The following is a 25,260-nucleotide window of genomic DNA, read 5'->3' as shown; positions in this document are numbered from 1 at the left end:
CACTGGCAAATGGTGGTAAAAATGTCTGTTGCCCAAAGTTCTCAGAGATGAAATGTGTGATGCACTTAGCCCAGTCCCTTTCCTCATTAATGCCCAACAGCTGTTATGCGTTTTATCCAAATCTGTTCATAAATAACTTACAGATTTAAAGTTGCCTACTGTATCCATGCACACCATCCCATTTAACTTGGATTTATCTCCAGCGATTCCTTTTCCTCAAGCCACCAATATATACAGATCCACTCAGATTAAATAAGTTTGAAACATTAATTCATAGCAGAAAGTAGACCCATAACCCTAAGCATATGAAAATCATTTGTACTGATTTTACAGCATAGTCTGGGGTTCTTCAGATCTAGTGAATAATCCTCAAAATAGAGAGTCTACAATAATGAAAAGGAAATCACAAAATGATGCTACACTTTTTATGAAATATAGTCACTACTAGATACATTGTGCCACCCAATTTTAACTATTTTATACGTTAAACAAGTCTGCACCATCACCCTTAAAGAAAGATAAAAATACACTTAACCTACACATGAAGAAAGGCCCAGAGAGCTTAAATTCGTTTGTTCCAGGTCACATACAAAATTACCAGCTGTTAGTGACAAAAATCAAACCCAGGACTACATGACGTCAAAGATCACACTCAATCTCAACCTTCATGTGTCTAATTGTATTAAAGACTTGGTATCCTGGAAAATACCTCCGAGGTATTTCAGTCCAATATTGTTTCTGTCTAGAAGCAACACATCTCCCCCAGGAAGCCACAGTCGTAGTGCACCGGGGGACAAGCCCTTCCTCTGGACACAATTCCCCAGGAAGCCACAGTCGTAGTGTACTGGGGGACAAGCCCTTCCTCTGGACACATCTCCCCCAGGAAACCACAGTCGTAGTGCACCGGGGGACAAGCCCTTCCTCTGGAAGAGGAAACTTACCTTTCACTGAAATATTGAAGGGCTTCTCCACCATCCCAGCCACTGTGTTGACACTGCAGACCCAAACTCCCGAGTCAAGGGGTAGGATCCGGTGGATGGTGAATATGGCTACTGAGAAATTCTCCGTATGGTTGAAGTCCTTCGGCTGGAAAGGTCAAATACAAAAAGATAAAAATTTCTAGGGATACATAAACAGAAAGGCCCACAACACTGACCCTATCTCATTGTTTCACAAGAAATTTTCTAGGGAGATTAAGCAGCTAAATGCAGTACTGCTCTAATTACTGGCTTATTTCCAAAGCTATTGTAGTAACCCTGAAGGTTTATATTGGATGGTTGCCTCCTCAGATCCTGCTGTTGTATTTGTGTGTTGGAGAGTGTGGGGTAAACACTTACAAGCAAGGAGTCCAGTTCCTTTTAAACTGCCCCCGTAACATCAATGCCTTTCCTGTCAGAGATGGCTGGGTGGGAAGACAAAGTGACTTCCTAAGTGTTTGAGGGGCTGTCAGCGGTGGTGTGGTGGGAAAAGCCAAGGCTCCAAAGATACATGGACGTCTGCCACTTGAATAGTTGTTTACTTAACTTCACTCCACCAGTTTCTGCTTTGGCAAAAAGGGACAGGTAATGTTGACAAGAAGTTACATCCAGTGTGGTCAACCATTACTATGTGGTAGCCATTACTTCTATTAAATCATGAAAAAGCCAATAGGGTTTTTAGAAGCCGTAGACTGTCTAATGAATTTTTTGAGTGGAATCTGGAACATTTGACACGTGGACAGTAGTGTTGGGATATTCTGTATATCCTGCCCTCAACAGGTCACTGATATTTGTTGGTCAACTCTGGTCAAGTTGATAGTCATATTGGAGAAAGGACAATTACTTTAAAGTAATTCAATCAGATATCAGCTCCCTGAGGATCACTTGTAAGACAGAGAAATTTGGTGTGGCTGCTATCTACGCTGCACTGAGGGTAGCTGGGAGAGAAGGGAAGCGTGCTGGAAATTTAACTTGGTTCTTTTTAGCAAAAAGCTACTGTAGAGAAAACCACCCTAATCAGTGCCAAGCACCAGCAAGGAGGGCAAAGTGAAGAGCAATGGAGAACCCAAGGAATGGATTCAGACCTAAACAATTGCATGAATCAGAGCAGATTCAAGACCTGGGTGTGTAGAATCAAGTGGATCGTGCTGACCTCTGCTCTTCTGTATTTCCCCGATTTGCTGTTCTAAGAGCATGGCGGAACTAGACAGTCCTCACAACTCCACGTCCTTGTATCACGTGGTAGCACGTGAATTTCCTGCTGATTCACGGTCAGAACGGTCACTTTAGTCTTCCAAATATGAGGAGCTAGACATATGGGGATATAAAGAAGCTGACACGCAGTTCTCTCCCTGCACAGCTGGACTGCTCAGCAAGAGGCGCCACGCTCATCACTCAGCTCTGCTAACTCCACTGTGGTAGCAGATTCCCAGTCTCATACATGGCACCAGCCGCGCAGAGAACGTAAGAGAGACTACACTGATTCTGTTCTGCCTCCCAACAGGAAAATGGCATTTTTATCAAAGCTAACAGAACATTGCCCGAGGAGGACGCGAGCCCTGAGCAGAATCCAGGCTTTAGAGGGATGGTGGCTGCGCTGAAACATCCTGTGGTGTCAGGAGGGCACAGACATTTATTTAAATGGCTCCTTACATGCAGCACTGTCCCATCTGGCTTCACCAGGGTCATTTCTTCATTAGCAGGAAGCGGCCAGCCAGAGGCTTTGCAGATGGGGTTAAATTTACCAGTGTTTACTTCTATGTGATCTGGCAAATCCTCTATCTTTGGGGTCATCCTTGGCATGCCTGAATGAAAAAAAAAAAAAAAAAACAGTGCTGTGAAATCTATAATTCAGATATAGATAACCACTTTTGCAAGTCATGTACTTGGTAAGAATTCTGCAAATATTTTGTTTTTATCATCACATAATACATTTGTGAAATGAGTGCTATCGAGGTTTCCATTTTATAGATGTGACGAGCCAGGCTCAGAGACCAGATTGAAGCTCGGGTCTTAGGGATGCAGAATCCAGACGCTTCACCGTAATCCCTCAGAGGAACTGGAACAGGCTCAATATAAAATGGTCATCGTGGCCACACCTCCACCTTGCTGTTCAGCCTCCCTTTTGGTTTCTATGGTAATTATTACAAAAACAAACAAAATGTAACTAGTTCTTCTTCCACTCAGCAAACAGCCCCACAGTACTGTGGATCCAAACCATTATCCTCAGTCTGGGTATGTGAAACATGTCTCAGTCATTGGAAAGTCGGCAAGTAGCGCACAATAGGCAAGGGCTGATTTAAATTATTCACATTTACATCAAAAAAAGTGAGGTGTACTTTCTCTGAAGGGAGGAGAGAACGTCCACTTGGACTATGATCTTGTCTAAATATGATCAGAGTCGGTGAACTCAAAAGGCTTCCATAGCCTTGGCGACTCATGACAAGAGCCTAGGGTGATTACTGATGCCATAAACGAGTGTCAATTTGTGAAGTCAACAACAGGGGTCACTGTGCACTTACTCCTCATGTAGGATCTCTGTCCTTAATGTGCTATACAGTGTGATTTAATGCTATAACTAGTACTCAAACAGTATTTTTCACTTTGTGTTTCTATGTGGGTGCAAACTGTTGAAATCTTTACTTAATATATACTAAACTGATCTTCTGTATATAAAGAGAACTGAAAATGAATCTTGATGTGAATGGAAGGGAAGAGGGAGCGGGAAAGGGGAGGGTTGCGGGTGGGAGGGAAGTTATGGGGGGGCATTGTAATCCATATTCTGTACTTTGGAAATTTATATTCATTAAATAAAAGTTTAAAAAAAAAAGTGAGGTGTAGGCCAGCGCCGTGGCTCACTTGGCTAATACTCCACCTGTGGCGCCAGGACCCCGGGTTCTAGTCCCAGTTGGGGCGCTGGGTACTAGTCCTGGTTGCTCCTCTTCCAGTCCAGCTCTCTGCTGTGGCCCGGGAGTGCAGTGGAGGATGGCCCAAGTGCTTGGGCCCTGCACCTGCATGGGAGACCAGGAGGAAGCACCTGGCTCCTGGCTTCGGATTGGTGCAGCACTCTCACTGTCTATAACTCTACCTGTCTCTCTGTCTCTCACTGTCTAACTCTGCCTGGCAAAAAAAAAAAAAAAAAAAAAGAGGTATAGCATAACTCACCTCGACTGATTTCAAATAGTCAAATAAAAAATGTTGTTGGTAAGTTCCAGTCGTCAGATGAATGAATTAAGAGAATGTGACACACACACACACACACACGGTGGACTATGCTTCAGCCATTAAGAAGAATGAAAAAGTTCTAAAAGCATGCAATTCTATCATTTATAGCAAAATGGTTGGAGCTGGAGGACATGATGTTGAGTGAAACAAGCCGGACACAAAAAGACAGATACCACATATTCTCCCTTATATGTGTGAGCTGAAATAAAAAGACAAAGAGAAAAGGATGGAAGGAAGGAAAAAAGGAAGTTAGATAGACAGATAGATGGATGGATGGATGGAGGGATGGATGTTGCTGCCAATACCGAAAGGAGAAAATATTTCTGTGGTTCTAACAAAGGTGATAGTATCAGGATTTCTTGCCTAACATCTACATAATAGAAAATGAATAATTCTGGGGGCCAGTGCCGTGGTTCACTTGGTTAATCCTCCGCCTACGGTGCCAGCATCCCATATTGGTGCCGGGTTCTAGTCCTGATTGCTCCTCTTCCAGTCCAGCTCTCTGCTGTGGCCCGGGAGTGCAGTGGAGGATGGCCCAAGTCCATGGAGACCAGGAGAAGTACCCGGCTCCTGCCATCGGATCAGCGCGGAGCGCCGGCAGCAGCGCGCCGGCCGCGGCAGCCATTGGAGGGTGAACCAACGGCAAAGGAAGACCTTTCTCTCTGTCTCTCTCTCTCTCTCACTGTCCACTCTGCCTGTCAAAAAATTTTTAAAAAAATAAAAAAATAAATGAATTGGCATAGCTGTGTTGCAATAAACTTTAGATAGTGGGCATTGAGCATGAATGAAAGACTGATAAATAATACAACACAATAAACCTCAAAGAAAGGCATAAGAGAAATAAGCAAGACACAAAAGACCACATATTACATGATCGCATTTATAGGATACAAACTGTCAGGAAGAGGCAAGTCTACAGAGGCAGGAAGTCAGTCAATCAAAGCTTGCCAGAGACTGGGAGCAGGGCAAAATGGGAGGACTGCCAGTGGCACGAGATTTCTTTTGCTTTGATAAAAGCATTCCAAAGCTAAGTGATAGTGGTGACTACATGACTCTACTAAAAACTACTGAGTTGCACATTATAAAACAGTGAACATTATAGAATAAAGTTATATCACAATAAAGTTATTTAAAAATAGTAGGAAAAATTTGGTCAGTGTGTCAGAGTTTGCTGACTTCTGCTCTAGGGTAATTTCTTACCTAAAATTACAAGGGTATTTCAGAAACTTCATTCTATAGTAGAATTAGAAGTCAATTGATTCTGAGGCAAAAAAAATTTTGATATTACATAGTCTTCTCATAACATGCATCTTTGCAGACTTTTTGAAGCTCCCTTATATGCATGGATTTCAAAATTTTTGCATGAAAATAAACTTATCTTTTAACTCCACTTTCCATGAACTATTTCAAACACACTTTTGTTTAAAATTTCACTTTGAGCATAAGCTTTCCTATTTAATTCTGTTTATCTCTTTAAAAACATTCTTTCTCTAAATCCCTCCAAAGTAGCCCTGTTATAGATACCTAATCCAAGGAAAAGGCTGGTCCTAGAGCAAATAGAAAAGGTAGGCGGAGCTCACGGTTGGTCAGTCATCACCCAAGGCATAGCAAAGAGCATGTGGTTTATTCCTAGCAGAAAGAGAATCACCCTAATAGGAGGGTCTACCCATAGAAAAGATCTAGAACATTGACCTTCATGGGATTTTTGATGCATTATTCCCAACTTCTGGAGGCCCACAGAAATGGCTTGAGGAGTAGTGATACTGGGGCAAGAATTACCCCAGCAACGCCGGGTTCAGGCTGCTGAGCATGGCCCAGACTACAGGGTTACCTTGCTTTACCTTCTCTCTCACACTGGAGCCCTTGCCATCCTGGAGAGCAGAGGCATCCCTGGAACCGATCGCACACCTCCCCATTGTTGCAACTGCACCTCAGCTTACAATCTGGCCCGTAATAACCAGGGTGGCACGCTGCAAACAGACAGAAACCAGTGTAAATACAGGGGCAGCGAGGGAATGAAGGCTGCATAGAGCGCTCACGCTGGTTCTCTCTCCAGGCTCTCAACCTTGCCAGTTCTCACATAGGCAGTATGCGGTTTATCTAAATACCAGGACCTTAAAAGGATAGGAGTTCTGCTTTCAGAAGATGTGAAAGAGCTGCTACCAAGCCAAGCTTCTCATGGTCACAGCTACATTTAGAAACAACTGCTGAAAATACTGAAGAGTGGTGTGAAGGGGAACAAAAAAACAACCAACAACAAAACCACCAGATATTTCTGGAGGGAAACAAATTCTGGAGAAAAGAATGATATATTTCCACTTTTCAGCTTTTAGCCTAATGGTCAGATAAAGCGGATACTATGTGGGGAGGCTGCAACTCCAAAGTCAACAGCCTTACTGGCCTGGAAGTCCAGAGGACAGAATTGGAGCCACCAGAGCCACTAGAAATTGAGAGGGAAAACCCAGAAAAAGAATAAGAGACCAAGAAGTCTCAAATATTTCGCTGACCCTTGAACTATTCATGCTCAATACAGCTTCAAAGCGTAGCTAAAGATAAAATAATTCCCCTGGGCTTGACCTGTTGCCTCAGAGTTTTTAGTTTGAGTCCCACCAAAGCAGTTGTCTGCTAAAATACAACAAAGCAAAACTCAACATTCCTCATAGGGACATATCACACTCCTGAGTCCCCACAATGCAACACTTATGATGTCCAAATATGATCCCAGATTATTCACCATAAGGAAAATTAAAATTGTGACCCATTCTCAAGAGGAAATAAAACCAACAGCATGACCATGATGACCCAGATGTTGGAAATTGTAGACATAAATTTTAAATCAACAGTAACTGTGCTCAGTGAGATAAAAGAAAACACAAAAATATGAAATAATGAGAAATTTCAGAGAAATGAAAAGATTAAAACACAAAAAATAGAACTGAAAAACATCTGAAATAAAAATATTATATGGACTTAATAACAGAATCAAGATAACAAAAGAATCAATGAACTTATATCTATATCACTAGATAGATATCCAGTCTGAAGAACAGAGGTAGAAGATGATTTAAAGAAAATAATTTGAGACACAAGGACCTATAGGAGAGTATCTAAAGGTCTAACATGCATTGTAATAGGAGGTCAAGGGGCTAGCGTGTGGCACAGTGGGTTGGGCTTACACCTGCAACACCGACATCCCGTATCGGGACTGATTCAAGTCCCAGCTGCTCCACTTCCAATCCAGCTCCCTGCTAATGTGCCTGGGAAAGTAGCAGAAGATGGCTCAAGTACTTAGGCCCTTGTCACCCAGGTGCGGAGTCCCAGATGGAATTCCAGCTCCTGGCTTTAGCATGGCCCCACCCTGGCTGTGGCAGCCATTTGGAAAATGAACCAGCAGATGAAACATCGCTATCTCTTCCCCTCTCTCTAACTCTGCCTATCAAATAAGTCTTAATATAAGGAAAAAAATAGGAGGTGAGAGAAGGAGTGGAAAGTAGAAAAAATATTTGAAGAAATAATGGCAGGGACTGGTGCTGTGGCGTAGTGGGTAAAGCCATTGCCTGCAGTTGTCGGCATCCCATATGGGCGCCAGTTCGAGTCCCGGCTGCTCCACTTCCGATCCAGCTTTCTGCTATGACCTGGGAAAGAGGATGGCCCAAATCCTTGGGTCCTTGTACCCGTGTTGGAAACCTGGAAGAAGCTCCTGGCTCCTGGCTTTGAATCGGCACAGCTCTGACATTGAGGCCAACTGGAGAGCGAACCAGCAGATGGAAGACCTCTCTCTCTCTCTGCCTCTCCTTCTCACTCTGTAACTCTGATTTTCAAGTAAATAAAGAAATCTTAAAAAAAAAAAAAAAAGAAGTAACTCCCAAGTGGTTGAAAATTCTACATTCAATAATTTCATAAATTCCAAGCAAAATACAAAGACAATTAAACTTAGCCTCGTCATGATCAAATTGCTGCAAACTAAAGCTCAACAGAATTTAAAATGTTAGTCTTTCTGTTCTTCTTTCCAATTTTTATTTTATTGCATCTGTGATTCAAAACCCTGTAACCCAGCAGCAGGCCGATGACTCAGATGTCCAGGTGTATCCTACACTGCGATTCCCAGCAAACTGGACCTCCTTTGTCAGCTGCTGTTCAAGGCTGCGATTGGTGCCTACCTTCACTGCACTGCAGACCCTTCCAGCCTGAGGCACAGGAGCATCCATAGGGGTCCGGGAGACAGAATACATAGGACTTGCACCCCTCTGGTCCGCTACACCTTTCTTTACAAGTCCTGCCAAAAGTGTGCAGTTCGCAAGCTTTGGGAAGAAAAAGAGTTGATTCAGAGTTAAATGTGCAATCCCTTAAAATGTATCCTTCTTCCTGTATAAGATCTCTTTTAGATTGGTGAACATGGGGAAATTAGTCTCATCTCAGCTGCAACTCAGGCATGATGAAGGCCCCTTTATGGCCCATTTTGCAATGAAACTACCCCTAGACAGAGAACATCAGGGCCACCACTCACAGAAGTCCAGGTTGTGCACGGCACATTCACATCGTATCATAGATTACATATTTATTGTAACTTTCCAGTGGATGGCCATAGAGAACCTTTAGGAAAAGGCATTTTTTTCCTAATTCATGTGAAGGTACTGTATGGCTAACAGAGGTCATTTAGCTTCTATTTTCATCTATGTCCAGATCTAACTCTAGATCCAGGAGTGATGACTTTAAATTCACGCCTTACCCATCGCGTACTCTGGACTTACCCTTCTCACATGTCCTCCCCATAAAGCCAGGGGGGCAAATGCATTCTCCAGTATCTTCATGGCAGACACCATTGTTCATGCAAGCAGTACAGAGGCGGTTACAGTCAGGTCCCCACTTCTGAGCCTCACATCCTTGTGTTAAGGAAAACAAGGCTGCGGTGAGTAAAGCACAATCCTGAACCAGTCTTGATTGAACACTTACTACACGGCTGTCTTTTTAATGGTGAGTGAAGGTGAAATACACCTTCTGCTCTCTGAAAGCTAATAATCTACTATGAGAGACAGATATGCAAATAAAAACGTATGAGAGCAACAAAGATATGGCTGTCCCTAATCCTGTCTTCAGGATGGAAGAGGGCATAAAGGGAGATGACCTGAGGGGTAATGGAGGAAGACTGGGGAACATGCTTCAGGCAAGGGTGAGGCATGGGAATATGGCACAGCAGGTTCAGGCGGCTGCAGGTATGGTTAGGGATCGGAACGGTGGCACGCTCACCCCCTGGGACTCAGAATTGCAAACCCCAGACCATCTCCCACTCCATTCCTGCCATTTACTGAATCAGAAGCTCTGGAAGTGTCCTAGCAATCTACGTTTAACAAGCCCTCCAGCTTATTGTGATGACTGCTACAGTTTGAGAATCTTCAACTTGGGAAAATGCAGGATGAAGAATGTGGCCAAAAATGCACACAAGAGCTAATAGCATCACTGGTCTTTCAGCTGGAAAGGACAACATATGTGAAACAAGATCTACAAAACCTAAAGTTGAGATGATTAAAAGCCTTCTAGGTGGCTGGCGCCACGGCTCAATAGGCTAATCCTCCACCTGCGGCGCCGGCACACCGGGTTCTAGTCCTGGTCGGGGCACTGGATTCTGTCCCGGTTGCCCCTCTTCCAGGCCAGCTCTCTGCTGTGGCCAGGGAGTGCAGTGGAGGATGGCCCAGGTGCTTGGGCCCTGCACCCCATGGGAGACCAGGAGAAGCACCTGGCTCCTGGCTTCAGATCAGCGCGGTACACTGGCCGCAGCGGCTGTTGGGGGGTGAACCAACGGCAAAGGAAGACTTTCTCTCTGTCTCTCTCTCTCACTGTCCACTCTGTCAAAAAAAGCCTTCTAGGCTCCTATTTCCTGGCTACTTCTCTCTAGGACCTGATGATTTTTAGGTTGTTAATAGGTAGGTCTATGGATACCTTCTAATATAAGAAAGACCCTGAGAGGTTGAGGACCATTTGTAGTCAGGAATTCAGCTGCATCTCTAACTGAAGGAACGGGTGTCTCTGTCCCTGAGTGTTATTCGCACGGTGTCAAGCTTGGACCTGTGCCCACTGCTGATGTAACCATATAATTTATTTGGCAAGAAGTCCTGGTTATCAGTATGTTCTACTAAAATAATCAGGAAGATTAGCAACACAGTCCATTTCTTACAGTCTTCTACTTCATAAAGCTGAAAAATGTTGAAAAGCTACCACTCACAATCCTTAATATAAACGGGGAAAAGATTCTGCACAATTAATGATTGTTTTCAGAACCAGACCACAGGGTGTCTGCATATACTGCAAACTGATGGCAGACAGTGTCGATGAAAATGGGCTCCCTGTTACATTCAGCTGTGTTCTCTAAGCTCTGTACCTAGCTGGAGACCTATCTGAGCCCAGGAAAAAGAGAATAAAGATCTAGGGGATAATAGGGGTGAGCCCTTGGGGATGGTGAACTCAGGTAAAGAACATTTGATAAAGCAACAAGTATATAGTCAAGGAGTCTGCTTTCTCTCTCCCAGAATCCCTTGCACTCTTGCTTTAAAACCCTGCAGAATGGCTCCTACAAATAAAAACATTAAGAACAAGGAGTGTCATTCTGCCATTAGCAAGGTGATGACCCCAGAATACATCATCAACATTCACGAGCAAACCCATGGAGTGGGCTTCAGGAAGCACACCCCCTCAGTCACTCACAGAGGCCTCCAGATGTCTGCATTGATACCAGGTCCAAAGCTCTCTGGACCAGGTTTGGTTGTACAGAGAACACAAGGAGGATGAAGATTCACTATATAAGCCCTGTGCTTTGGTTATCCAGGTACCTATTACCACATTCAAAACTCTATGAACAGAGGGGAAATTTGGCACAGCGGTTAAAAATGCCACTTGGACACCCAACTCCTGTATCAGAGTGCCTGGTTTCAAGTCCTAGCTCTGCTTCTCATTCCAGCTTCCTGCTAGGGCACCCTGGGAAGCAGCATGTAATAGCTCAAGCAGACGTGTCCCTGCCAGCCATGTGGGAGATTCAGATGGAGTTCGTGGCTTCTGGCAATCTAGGGAGTGAAAAGCAGATCTAATTTCTGTCTCTCCCTGCCTCTCAAATCAAAATAAATTTATGGGCAGTCAATGTAGGTGACAGCTAACTACTGATTGTCACAGTTAAGTTTTTAAAAGTATGCAATTAAGCATCTGTTACATCCTCAAAAATCAAATAATCTTGTGTCTTAAGAAATCATACATTTGGAACCAGCAGTGAGGCATAGTAGGTAAAGATGCCACCTGTGATGTCAGCATCCCATATGGGCACTGGTTCATATCCCAACTGCTCCACTTCCAATCCAGCTCCTTGCTAATGCACTTGGGAAAGCTGCAGAAGATGGCCCAAGTGCTTGGGCCCCTGGCACTCAGGTGGAAGACCTGGAAGAAGCCACTGGCTCCCGATATGAGCCAGACCCAGTTCTGGCCATTGCAGCCATTTGGGCAGTGAACCAGTTGACCGAAGATCTCTCTCTCACTGTCTCTCTGTAACTGTCTCTCTCTGCCTTTAAAATAAATGTTAAAAAATAAAAGAAATCATATATTCAGGGCCACTGTTATGGTATGGTGGGTGAAGCCACCACCTGCAACACTGTCATTTCACATGGGTACCAGTTCATGTCCTGAATGCTCCACTTGTGATCCAATTCCATGATAATGGCCTGGGAAAGGCAGCAGAGGATGGCCCAAGTGCTTGGGCCCTGCCACCCACTTGGGAGACTCAAATGAAGGTCCTGGCTTTGGCCTGGCTCAGCTCTGGCTGTTGCAGCATCTGGGGAGTCAACCAACAAATAGACACTCACTCTCGCCTTCTCCCCCTCTCTGTATAACTCTGCCTTTCAAATAGATAAATCTTTTAACAAAGAAAGAAAATTAAAAAGACCATATATTCATGGCATACAGACCAAAATTCAAAATTGTGAGAAATCTTTTCTCAGGAAGTGAATTTAAACTGAAAAGGGATTCTATAAAAATAGGCAATGTGATTTTTTAACACAAATGTTTTAAGCAGGATAACTGCACAAATACTTAAGCTGTGTTTCATTTCTTACTAAACAAAGAACTCAGACTGGGGAAAAATATTTCTAAATGGGATGATTGTGGCCTAAATCAAACTTTCTTATAATAATTTTAGATATTAGCAGTGCTTCTCACGTGATTTCATCAAAACACTCCTAACAGCAAAGGGGAACAAACACATCTCCTAACAATCCAAAAAGACAATGTAGAAATCGGAGTGTGTTGGAAGTCTTGTGCTCTATCTTAAAAGTTCAGGAGGAAAAAAATAGTTTGGGGGATTTTAAATTATAGTCTATACTAAGTCATGTTTGTTTTGACTATTTTATAAAAATTTAAAGCCTTAAGCCTTTTATCACTGTGATATTGTGATAAGTGCATGGTTCCTGGCACACAGATCCTAAGAGTCATAATCTCCAGACTGATGAGTGTGTCTTTAATATGCTAATGACGTGACTGGTGGTCAGGCAGCCTCAGGTTAGTCATCAGTAAGAGGCAAGATTAGAGGGTTGAGGAGGGCTGAGGAGGGCTGAGGAGGGGATGAGGGCTAAATATTGAGTTGATCATCAATGCCAAAGACTTAACCATGCTATATAATGTCTTCTCCATAACCCTCCCACCAAAGGACAAGGATCAGAGAACTGCTGGACTGCTGGACCCATGGGGGCTCCTAGAGGGTGGTACACCTGTAAAGGACATGCAAGCTTTGCACCCCCGCACCCATACCTTCCCTATGCAGCTCCTACAGCAGGCTGTTCCATAGCCTTTCTGATAATCCCTATAATAAATCAATAAACCTGGAATCCCCCATTTATAATTGATTGGTCATAAGCACATGTCACATCTGGGGCTTATAACTGGCATCTGAAGGGGTGGGGGAAATGGAGTGGGACTGAGCTTTTAGTCTATGATCTATGGGATCTTTGCTATCTCCAAGTAGACAGAGTTAGAATTGAGTTAAATTCTAAGACACCCAGCTGACGTCCATCAGAGAACTGCTATGTATGTGTGTGTGTGTGTGTGTGTGTGAAAAAACCAATACATCTGGTGCCGTTAGTGTTGAGAGTAAAGAGTGGAAAAAACACATAAATGTTTTCTTATCTCAATAATCACATCAGCATCTGATATTCCTGGTGTTCCTAGAAAATGTATCCCATTTGCTCTGGACTCTGAGTACTCCGGCATAAGGTTCTATGTTTGATTGGAGAGGAACTGTCTAAATGAAATGAAGAACAATTGCTTCCTTATAATTGGTCTCTTTCATGTGTTGGAAACAAAGGAGATGGCTTCTCCTAAGACAAGTCCACGTAGAAGTAATGGTTAAGCCTGATTTTGGAAGCCAAATCTTGCAGTTATGCTATCAAAAGCCCTCATATGTTTGTTTTTAGAAGTCATCTGCTCTGACATTTAGTAGGTGAGAAGTCAGGACAGTACTCAAATAGAAGGAAACAGCTCCTCCTACATGAGCAGACTCTTCAAGTCAAGCTCCAACAACCCTGCCTATAAAATATTTTGTTATACCACAGAGGTGGCTTAGTATGGACTCTAAACTAGATGAACCACATATTGTATACATTATATTACTGCAATATCTACTTACATTTGTTCTTGCTCTGATTGGGCATTACCCAGGAGCAGGGGTTTATTTTGTTTTCCTGTATTTTCAACACCAACACAATTATTGGCAGAAAGTTATAATCAACACACTTTGTTGGATGAATGAATAAATGAAGAAATACAATGCAAAGCAAATAAGTGATCTTCATGAAGTAGTAATACCAATCATTAGAGGAATGGTGGAGCAGCCTAGCTATTTAGACATGAAGACCTGAATATTTAATGTCATGAATACCCAAGAAAGCTGTGGAAAATATTTTGCTTTCTATAGATCAAATTCCAGCAAGAATTACTGGTGATGGTTACTCCCCACTTCAATAGTTACAATGGAGGGGGGAAAAGGTTTCACCTGCTCTAACTCTTCCATTTTTCAAACCTGAAAATTAGGAAGTCACATTGAAGAGGCAAATGATTCAGGAAGTATGGGATTTACAGGCAACCTAACTGGATGTTTAACTTGATTTAGTCTACCACAGCAGGTCCAACTCATCCTCCTGTAGCAGACAACTTTAGGGACATTTCCATGCCTTCTGTCTTTCTCATTTTTGTGAGGGTGAGCTTTCTATACAAACACCAGCTCCTAGTCCCTGTTAACTACAGTGTGGCTCCACCCTCACCTGTACCTCATTGGTCCAGGCAGGTGAATTCCGACAGATCTTAGGCCAATCTGATTCTCTATCCTGAGAATTCAAAATTTGGAAGTAAAATAAATACTGTCTAAGCCAAGTTATGATAAAGGCAGCATCCTAGAAAGTCTACCCTCCCTCCTCCGGGCCCCAGATCTTCCCTAGAGCCTATCTTTCCCGAAACTTGCTTACTAGCTTTCCTATCCATGTCTCCTAAGTCCTTAATACCCTTTCAAGCAATCCTTAGTTTCTGCATAAGTATAGAGTTTAGAGTCAGTTTCTATTACTTGCATCTAAAAAATCCTAGCAAGTACACCATCACTTATGGTGGCCTCTCAATCACTTACTCCGGACTATCAGCCTGGTGAAGGCCGAAGTGAAGAGGTTTCCTCCTATGTACCTGGCCGAGTACACTCCAGCATCCTGGGGCTGAGCATGAGGCAGGTGCACTTCTAAAATATCGGGTACTTCATGCCGGGGCACCGAATGGATAAAGGAGCCTGGTAAGAGAGAAGAGTGAGAACAACAGGTCATACTCATAGCTCCTTGTCTGGCCCTTCCACTTAATCAGCTTTGTCTGACCTGATAAAAATGGCTCTCAAATACTAAGTGTGTGAGAAGAATAAAAAGACTGAGCTCTCCCAATAGTCAAGAAAGGCACGGTGACAGAGCTGATAGGTTAGTCTTTGGAATCTGCCAAACACATGGAGAAGGAGGTGGTATAAGTTTTTAATCTTCTACAGGGAGAGATCAACAAAGAGGGGCAGGCAAGCAGGGTGGGAAATGGCAAGTAACTTTGTTACCTAAACAACCACCTTGGAGATACCTAGAATCACAACGTTAAAACTTGAACCTGGACGGCTTATCGACCAACAGAATTCAGAATGGTCCCCATTAATATTCCACTGGATCAGGCAACTGCCCCCAGATGATATCAAATCATAGCTAGGATCTTGACAGATTTCGGTTACACAAGTGGATCCCCAAAACTGACATCACTGACATTTCCTTAACCTTGTGATCAAACATACTCTCAGTTTACATAGTGAATCTGGGACCCCATTTATCACAGTATGATGGGCCTTTCAGTATGTATATAGACCATGTACATTCATGAATGTTCAGTATGTACATATTCAAGTGTATAAATAAAATATGAATCTATTTAAGTAATGAAATACATTGTGGAAGAAAGCTTCTATCATAGACAGAATCCAGTAAACTTGCATTACCACAGGTTTACTTCAAACACCTGCCCCCAAGACAGCAATAGAATAATGATAGAATATGTCTTGTATTATCTAATGTCTTACATGATAGTGCTGGAATGAAGTAGAACACACACTCACCATTCTTGTAAATCACTGCATCTTCTTCTTTAATCAATACCTTTTTGAAAGATATATTCACAGTATCTCCCTTGTCCACAGTCATAGTTAAGGTAGCTGGTAGGAAGGAAGCTTTTGAGAGAGAGAAAAATACCAAAAATGAGGACACACATTCTCCCCAGGAGCAACTGAACTTAGAGCTTCAAAACATGAGAGTTGGCACCTGCTAGGAGTCAGACAGTTTTCAAGACATGAAAAACACAGGGCCTGTACTGTGGCATAGAAGGTTTAGCATCCACCTGGGGTGCTGGCATCCCATGTGGGCATTGGGTTGAGTCCCAACTGCTCCACTTCTCATCCAGTTCCATGCTAATGCCTGGGAAAGCAGTAGAAGATGGCCCAAGTGCTTGGGTCCCTGCACCCAAGCAGTAGATCTAGAAGAAGCTCCTGGCTTTGGATTGGCCCAGCTCTGGCAGTTGTGGCAATTTGGAGTATGAACCATCTGATGGAACACCTCTCTGTCTCTCCCTCTCTAATTCTGACTTTCAAGTAAATAAATAAAACTTTAAAAAGACATGAAAAACATGGTAGTTAATGAATTTTACTTTATTTGAGATTATGTACCTTTAAAAAAATCTGATGAAAGGCTTGGCCATTTCTTTTGGAAAACTTCAAATATAGGCATATGTAATACACATAGTTTTTCCATGCAACTGGTGAGGGGAGGACTTTGTGTTTATTTGTATCTACTATCACATTAACTATGTGATATTAACTATATTATCTGTGAATCTCCTATCCTTCTCTAATCCCTACCATGGTTCCTCAAAGTAAAGAGGAATATGAGCGGAATATGAGTGGAAAGAATATTTGCCAAATTGCTTTTATTTTGATCCTTTTGTGTTGTTGTTCCAAATAATTCTAACTGCTTTAGAGTGTCCTGAGAATTTGTCAAGTGGAATGGGCACAGTGCTGGATTTATTGCTAATGGCATAAATATTAGAATACTAAAGAATCAAGACAAGGATAGAATCCAACATCTTACCTCCTACTTTTATCTTTTTTATTGAAAGCTTTTATTCACTAAATATAAATTTAAGTACAACTTTTAGATTATAGTGTTTCTTCCCCCCATACCTGCCTTCCCACCCCAAAACCATCCCACCTCCTACTCCCTCTCCCATCCCATTCTTCATTAAGATTAAATTTTAATTATATTTATATACAAAAGATCAACTCTACACTAAGTAAAGATTTCAACAGTTTGCACCCACACAGACACATAAAGTATAAAGTACTGTTTGAAGACTAGTTTTACTAGTTAATTCTCATAGTACAACTCATTAAGGACAGAGGTCCTACATGGGGAGCAAGTGCAGAGTGACTCCTGTGTTGACTTAACAATTGACACTTATGCATGATGTCAGTGATCACCCGAGGCTCTTGTCATAAGCTGCCAAGGCTATGGAAGCCTTTTGGGTTCGCTGACTTCGATCTTATGCAGACAGAGTCATAGTCAAAGTGGAAGTTCTCTCCTCCCTTCAGAGAAAGGTACCTCCTTCTTTGATGGCCCCTTCTTTCCACTGGGATCTCATTCACAGAGATCTTTCATGTAGGTCATTTTTTCCCTAAATTATGTACAGATGAACTGACATGTACATGGAATTGCAAATAGGGGCAGTATTCTATATCTGGCTTATAAAATCACAATTTTATAAATCACAATTGATTAAAAACCTCTACTCTGCGTCAGGTTAGGAACACAATATTGCCCGAGTCCCTTAGCTTACTGAACAAGATGAATTAAGTCTTTTAACACCTTTCCACCCACAATAGTTTCATCTTCAATTTTAACTATACTCTGTAAAAGCCACACTGTGGAATATGGAGAGACTAACTTTATCCTATTTTTTTATGATTTCATAAGCCATTGTTAAAAAGAGACAGTACATATAACTTTCCTTAGCATGGAGGGTAGGAGAGAAGGAAAATAAACTGAAGGCATAAAATGAGAAAAAGAAAGGCCTGAAGAAAATTATCAGGAAGAAAAATGTTAAAAGTCATGTCAAACACGTGAAGACAGAAGATCTATAGTGAATTCAGATCAGAAAATCTCAGATTTTAGAATTTTACTTTTGTACTCTTTTCATAAACTACACATGAAACAGTCACAATAAGATTGAGAATAAAGGGATAGAAAAATATGTTCTGAATAATAACTAAAGAACTGGTATGACATTTATGTCGGTCTTCTAACGCAGGTGTTCAGTGCAGCAGTAAGTCACCTCTTGGGACACCCACATTTCACGTCAGAGTGCCTGGATTGGATCCCAGCTGCTTTATTTCTGATGCAGCTTCCTGGGAGACAGCAGGCAATGGGCCAACTGCTTGGGTCGCTGCCAACCATGTGGGAGACCCAGATTGCATTCCAGGCTTTTGGCTTCAGCCTGACCCAGTCCTGGCTGACGCAGGTACTTGGAAAGTGAACCAGTGGATGGGAGATGTCTCTTCATCTGCCTCTCTTTCCAATAAAATGAAAAAAATGTTAAGGTGTTTTTCTAAAGCCCCCCAAAATGTTTAGGGATAAAGATGGCCTTCACATGATGACAAAGAGGGGAACTATTCACCATTTTCTAAAATCTTGTTGGAAGATGTTATTCACACATTCTGATACAGAAGATATAGTAATCCTGAATTTGTATATGCACTTAACAAAGTTTCAAAACACAAAGCAAAACCTGACAGAATTAAAGTAACTGACATAGCTATAAGCTTAGCAGAAACTTTCAGAAATCGATTAATCACACAGATTGAATATTACCAAGGAAAAACATAAGATTTTAATAGCAATTAAAGATTTTTATTTTTTGACAGGCAGAGTGGACAATGAGAGAGAGAGACAGAGAAAGGTCTTCCTTTGCCGTTGGTTCACCCTCCAATGGCTGCCGTGGCCAGCGCGCTGCGGCCAGCACATCGCGCTGATCCGAAGGCAGGAGCCAGGTACTTCTCCTGGTCTCCCATGGGGTGCAGGGCCCAAGTACTTGGGCCATCCTCCACTGCACTCCCGGGCCACAGCAGAGAGCTGGCCTGGAAGAGGGGCAACCGGGACAGAATCCGGCGCCCCGACCGGGACTAGAACCTGGTGTGCCGGTTCCGCAAGGGGGAGGATTAGCCTAGTGAGCCGTGGCGCTGGCAGCAATTAAAGATTTGTTGACTATTCATCAAACTTGTCCCCAGTTATCTGAATGTATCAGTATCGGACCCTCTGTACCTCATGGTGTGAGCTCCTATAGAGTTCCAGCCCAGGGCCACGCGTGGAGAATCAGACTCCCGTGGATGACCTGGTGGTGAAACAGCTGCTCGCTCTGCCTCCATTCTCTCATCTGTGGTTTTCTGAAGGGTGGCTTAATGGAGATGGATCAAGTACCGTGCACACCATTGGCAAAAAATAGTGGCCCAGTGGGGGAAGAAGACGCCTCACAACCATCCTCAGAAGGGCTGAGGCTCTTGGTTTGTCTGCTGGTTTTCCTCAGCTCTCACCGTGCCCGCTGACTCCTGCACAGTGCCCTGTCAGGACTCCCCTGCGGGACCACATATGCGAATGCCTTTGGTGCAGATATTGACCTGGGATCAACCCAGAGGGGCCATGCTGCAGATCAAAGGCCAGGGTGAGCACTGGAGTCAGACAGTCCTGGGCCTGAAGCCACCTTCTGTCCCTTACTGGGCGTTTCTAGGAGCTACTTCACCTCTGCCAACCTGCTTCCTCATCTGTAATTCAAAAATGATGCTACCCACCTTAAAAGTTGTTAGGAATATTACATTACATAAGTCAGGCCCTGAGGTGCTTAGAAGTCAACAATCTTCAGAAATACAAACAACCAGCAACATTGCTGTGCTGACATTTGGAATACGGAATACGGACGTAAGTGGTAACCTTCTCAACAGCACTAAAATGAACCAGCCTTGGAGAACAGGCAGGCAGAAGAGATGGGAGGGGGTTTTACAGGGCTCCTTCTCACTCCTAAGGTGCTCCATTGAGCCATCCCTAATGTGCGGCTCTTGGTCTCCTTAACATGCTCCAAGGCCCCTAGGAGAACTTTCTCTGCCTGGTCCTCGCTCTTGTTTCTTTCCATGCAGTTTGTTTATACTTTGTGCCCCTTTCTGTGAGGATTGTTTAGTTGGCTGTGGGACCTCTCACACAGCATTGTATTCTGAAAAGGAACTGAGATCTCCCAGTAGGCTCAGCTCCAGGATAGCTTTTCCCCTCTGCTCTGTGGCTCTATTATTTCAGACTTGACGCCTTTTAAGCTCCCTGTTTTCTTAGGGGCACCATCACACCAGAGATTCACTGCTGTCTAAACTATTACCTCCTGCATTCCTATCTCCAGACTGATTGTTCTCTGCTGAGTACTGATGAAAGAGGTCCAGACTTCATGTTCCTCCAAATCACACAGGAGCCTGGGCTTGTATTCAGTAGACATAAAAACGTCTATGATTTCACAGGATTGTAAAAAACCATGAGCACCTTTTAATAGTGCCCACTATACCACAAATCACACACATTCCAGTTTCATAACATTCCTGTGGGATAAGCTAAAATTGTCCTAATTTTACAAGTGAGGACTGAAGGTATAGGAAGACTAAGTGGCCTGTTCAAAGATCTCAAAGCAAGGACAAGGGAAAGCTATGATTTGAACTGGTGAGCTTGGTTCCAAAGGCTGTCCTCAATTATGTAATGTCAGCATTCAAAGAGGTTTGAGTCTAAATACCTCACTTTATTAACGATATTGCTGAGGTCTAGGCTGCAAGATGACTTGCACAAAACCATAGACAAATAATGGACACAACTTAACACAATTCACTGATTTCTTAATGGCTAGAGAATAAAGTGGATAGTAGTAAGTTCACTAAAGATACTTCTCAGATGACAAACAACTGAGCTAAAGACTGTGTCCTTTGAACATCAGATAAGTACTGAGGGTAATAAAAAGGGTAATAATATCACTTTATGTAATTACTTTACGTAACATTAAAAACAGCCCTGTAAGACAGTACATCACAGTTTTCTCTTATAAGAGATGGAGTTGAGGACACTTAAGTCACTTACTCATGGCCTCCTAACACTGAATGTGTGAAAGTTGAAAACACAAGTTCAATACTTCCATACTCATTCCACAACACCAGGTCTCCTAGTTCATTCTCCAGGCCTGCATCCTTAGCATTCACTTTCAGCCATTCTGAAATACATCCAGCTTCTCAAACAGACTTCATGACCTCTTATGTCCAAGTCATGAGTTTCCTTCTTCCTTTTCTATCCTTTTGCCCTATCCCTCACTAGTCCTGCTCACTCCTCAATCTCCATTTGGATGTCTCCTGGAGCCTCACACAACCCTTGGAATCCAGCCACCCTCCAAATACTCTGCACTTCCCCAGCATCGCCTTCCTCAAGGTGTGTTGCCTCTACTGAACCAAGTATACCAAGAAGGGAGGGTCATCTCTACTTGGAAAGGCAACCCAGGCCTCCTCTGGGATCAGGCCTGAGCTTAGCTCCCCAGGCCCAACACTAACTGGCTAAGTAAGTGCACCTACTACCATAGACATGAATCTTATCTGTTAATGGGGACTTAATAGTCCCAGCTAGATATGCATTTGATAAAGAATTATATGATAGCGATATATATGTATAATTGTTAAAGGAATGTCAGGTAATTAATAACTATTCAGGAAATGTTAACATCATTGCATCCCCTATTTGTATTTGGCATAAATAGAAACAAGAATAATTGGAAAGAATAAATGAGTAAATCTTATAGCAAGATTCCTTATTTTCTCTGTGTTTATTTACGTGTTTATTTGGGTTATTTAGATATATACAGCTTCTCTCCAGCTATTTCACAAATTGTATCTGGAAAGTTCAATGTTATTAATGCAAAGCTATTTATCAAATGAACATAGAAAAAAAATCCTATGAATGTTTCTTCTGATGAGTTATTCCAAAATAGATCTTTGAACCTGAAAATGTTTCAAATTGTATGTATAACTCCTTGCCTTAAAATGAAATCACCAATAAAGACTGAACAAACTGCTCTTGGTCATTTTGGATGATACCATTAATAAAAAAAACATTTTGGCTATTTGGGATGTATGAGCCAATTTAAGCTGTGTTTTGGCACATCTCAAATGGATTTTCCACTTCCTCCCCAGATGCACAAGTCAGCAGCAAGCAGGAATATATTGACATTTATCCTATCTGCTATGTCCCTGGGCAGAGTTCCCATGTTTATTAAACTAATAGTGACACAAAGAGTTTCGGGGTTCTCCTGGTTCACCACAGTGGACGTCACTTTCCTCCACTACATTCCCCCATTGGACAGTCAACAATTGAAACAAAGTCAGTTCACCAAGCAGAGATACTATTATTGCTAAAATACAAGAGAGGGGCAGGTGTCTGGCACAGCACTTAAAAGACGCTACTTGACACACCTGCAACCCATATCAGAGTGCTTGGGTTAATCTTAGCTCTGCTTCTGATTCCAGCTTCCTGCTAATGCACAGCCTGGGATGAGGCAGGTGATGGCTCAAGTACATGGGTCCCTATCACCCACATGGGAGACCTAGATCGAGATCTCAGCTCCTGGCTTCAACCTGGCCCAGCCCACACTATTGCAGGCATCTGGTAAGTGAATCATCAGATGAAAACCCATTCTTTCTCCCTCTTTCTGCTTTCCTAATAAAAGTAAAAACAAAACAAAAAACAAGAAACACCCTTAAAAGTTCTACAATTAAAGACAATTAATAGTCCCACTAAGTTATCACTCCAAGCACTATAACAGTTATTGGACAATCACCATGAGCCAGATAATACTGTTAAACTTTGATCCTTGAGTGTACGTGGTAAAATCTCCATTTTTTTTCCAATGAACAAAAGCTATTATTTCAATTAAGTAACTTGCCCCATCCACATCATTCACTCGCAGAGGTAGTCTCACACCCATGTTTGTCTGATTGCATTCCTATCCATATCTCTACTCTGTGGCCTGGGTATTTTTTGGGTTTCAAGTGGAATCACTGTGCGTTATAAAACAGGAACTCAGAATCAGACAGAGTTGCTAGCATTAAGTGAGAATGATACAGCAAGAACAGTGCAGTGGTTATAAATACAGGCTCTGAAGTCAGATTGACAACGAATCCCATTCCCATCATTATCCTACAGCTATTACGCACTTTATTTTGCAGTATCTCACTTTACACAGGCTTTTAGGAGCACATCTATTATGTAGATTAATACACTCATTGGAACTAGCTTCTTGGTATTATTATATCCAATTCACAGATGATGAAAAATGACACCAATAGAAGTTAAACACCTTGCCCAAGGCCACACAAGTATGAGTGGTGGAGGAGAAATTAAAACTCAGGTGGGTGTGAATCTGAAAGTTGTCTCTCCCACTGAAGCTCACTATGCAAGTTTGCCTTTGTCTTACTTAATTACATTCAAGTTATCCATGCATTACATTTAACTCCCATTGTCCTGGCTCTACATTTATTTATACCTTGAAAAGGATAATCTCAGGGCAGACCGCAAAAGGGGATGGGGGGGGACCTCACATTTCATTCCCATGAAACCATTAAGGCACAAGTCTCAAATCATCTCCACTTGGCATGTAGAAACATCAGCAGAATGACACCAGTCTTTATGCAAGTCAGATCCACAATGCCATGTGAAAAATAATAGAGCTGACTTTCAGCCATGATAGCTTTGGCACACCTCACATCCCTTTGTTCAACCTCTCTTCCCTCACCGGAGAGCTGCATTCCTGGGAATTTCTGTTGTGCACTTTTCCCATTTGCCCTGATGTCATTTAAAGGTGAAGGTTATAGTTTTGCTAAGAAAACCCTTTCCTTCATTTGTAATGAATAGTGATTTTATCACCTTAAAATGAGTTAGCTGCCTTCAAATATTTTAATTACTACCACTAGCAAAAATTCAATGCAATATTTTCAGGTGGGCTCCAGCCAGAAGCTGATTCTAAATCTTTGCTCTTCAAGATATGGTCCATGGTCAAGCAAATTCTCAATACCTGGGACCACATCTGAAATGCCAACATCTTAGGACTCTCCCTCACAACCTACTGAATCAGAGTCTGCATTGTAACAAGAACCATACATGCTCGATAAGCACATTCGACTTGGAGAAGCATCGATCTAACAACACTGCAAATTCTCAGATGAAAAATTACCAGTAAAACATGGGCCGAGGGGAACTGGCATTGTGGCACAGTAGGGTTAAGCCACTGCCTCAGACACTGGCATCTCATATCAGAATGCTGGTCCAAATCCTGACTGCTCTGCTTCCAATCCAATTCCCTGCTAATGTGCCTAGGAAAGCAGAAGAGGGCACAAGTATTTGGGACCCTGCCACCCATATGGGAGACCCAGATGCAGCGCCTGTCTTCAGCCTGTCCCAGCCCTAGCTGTTGCAGCCATTTAGGGAGTGAACCAGTGGATGTAAGATCTTTCTGCTTTTCAAATAAATAAATCTTTTTTTTTTTTTTTTAAAGACATGGGCAGAAGCATTTAATGATAAAGGATCTGCTCTATAATTAAAATTTAAATATTCTCTAAAGAGCTCACAATTTTCAATATTGCATAGGATGACAAATCCTCAGTCCTCAGCCTCTGTGTTTATGATGATCTTAATTTGGGAAGGAGTCCTCCAGTGTAGGTGATAACAGCCCAGAGGAAATGGCTGATAGGTGAGGGCCAGACCATTCCAGGTCAGCTCGTTGGAATCCAGTTCCTTCCTGCCAGCAGATAGCATACGTACCACTGGAAGCCTACCTCACTGCTCAGTCCTGAGAGCATCAGAACACAAGCACTCAATAATATTTAACACCATCTCCTACAAGTGCCATCAGATTATTGGACTAGACTTGGGATTTAGCTTAGGACCCACTACTATTTTGGGAAAACCACTCCATCACATCACACTTCGTGGTGAGAGGCAGCAAGAAGTAACAACCATCCTTTAGAAGCAACCCTCAAGATCCTCCTGTAAACCTTTGTTGTTTCATGAGCTGGGACTAGGGTACTCGAGTGCTAGAATTAAATCATCATCCCAAGCATGGTAGCCTGTAAAGAGAACCCCAATTCTCCATCCCTCCATGTACTTATACTCTTTGCTATTTAAGTTTGTAATGCCTGCCCAATCTGTCTCCAGGCCCTGCTATTTGACTGACTACTTTGGCAATAAAATGAGGCAGAAGTGATAGTGTACCATTCTGAAGCTAGGTTTCCAGAAGCCACACGTGTTCCAGTTTTTCTCTTGTAGCTCTGCCATTTACGTGAGCACATACCTTGGTTGGCCTGCTATAGGGTAATATCATGGAACTCAGCAAAAAAATGCCCTCATCGAGGCCAGTCTAATAAGCC

At 42.6% G+C, this 25,260-nt stretch overlaps 1 protein-coding gene across 2 annotated transcripts in view; it reads right to left on the bottom strand.

Moving 5' to 3' along the window:
- Positions 1–25,260, bottom strand: part of TEK (TEK receptor tyrosine kinase) — a 129,425-nt gene that overhangs the window by 40,272 nt on the left and 63,893 nt on the right. For both annotated transcript variants that reach the window (XM_051844874.2, XM_051844873.2), the window contains exons 3-9: positions 15,850–15,960; positions 14,848–15,000; positions 8,954–9,085; positions 8,363–8,503; positions 6,044–6,172; positions 2,631–2,782; positions 942–1,086 (exon numbers count right to left, since the gene is read on the bottom strand). In XM_051844874.2, coding sequence (XP_051700834.2) covers positions 942–1,086; positions 2,631–2,782; positions 6,044–6,172; positions 8,363–8,503; positions 8,954–9,085; positions 14,848–15,000; positions 15,850–15,960 — 963 coding nt within the window. The remainder of the gene's footprint in view (positions 1–941; positions 1,087–2,630; positions 2,783–6,043; positions 6,173–8,362; positions 8,504–8,953; positions 9,086–14,847; positions 15,001–15,849; positions 15,961–25,260) is intronic.

This window comes from Oryctolagus cuniculus, chromosome 1, assembly GCF_964237555.1.
Source record: "Oryctolagus cuniculus chromosome 1, mOryCun1.1, whole genome shotgun sequence".
In the NCBI taxonomy this organism is placed as follows: Eukaryota; Metazoa; Chordata; class Mammalia; order Lagomorpha; family Leporidae; genus Oryctolagus; species Oryctolagus cuniculus.
The sequence above is the reverse complement of the archived record's forward strand: the minus strand, read 5'-3'. Positions and strand labels throughout refer to the sequence as shown.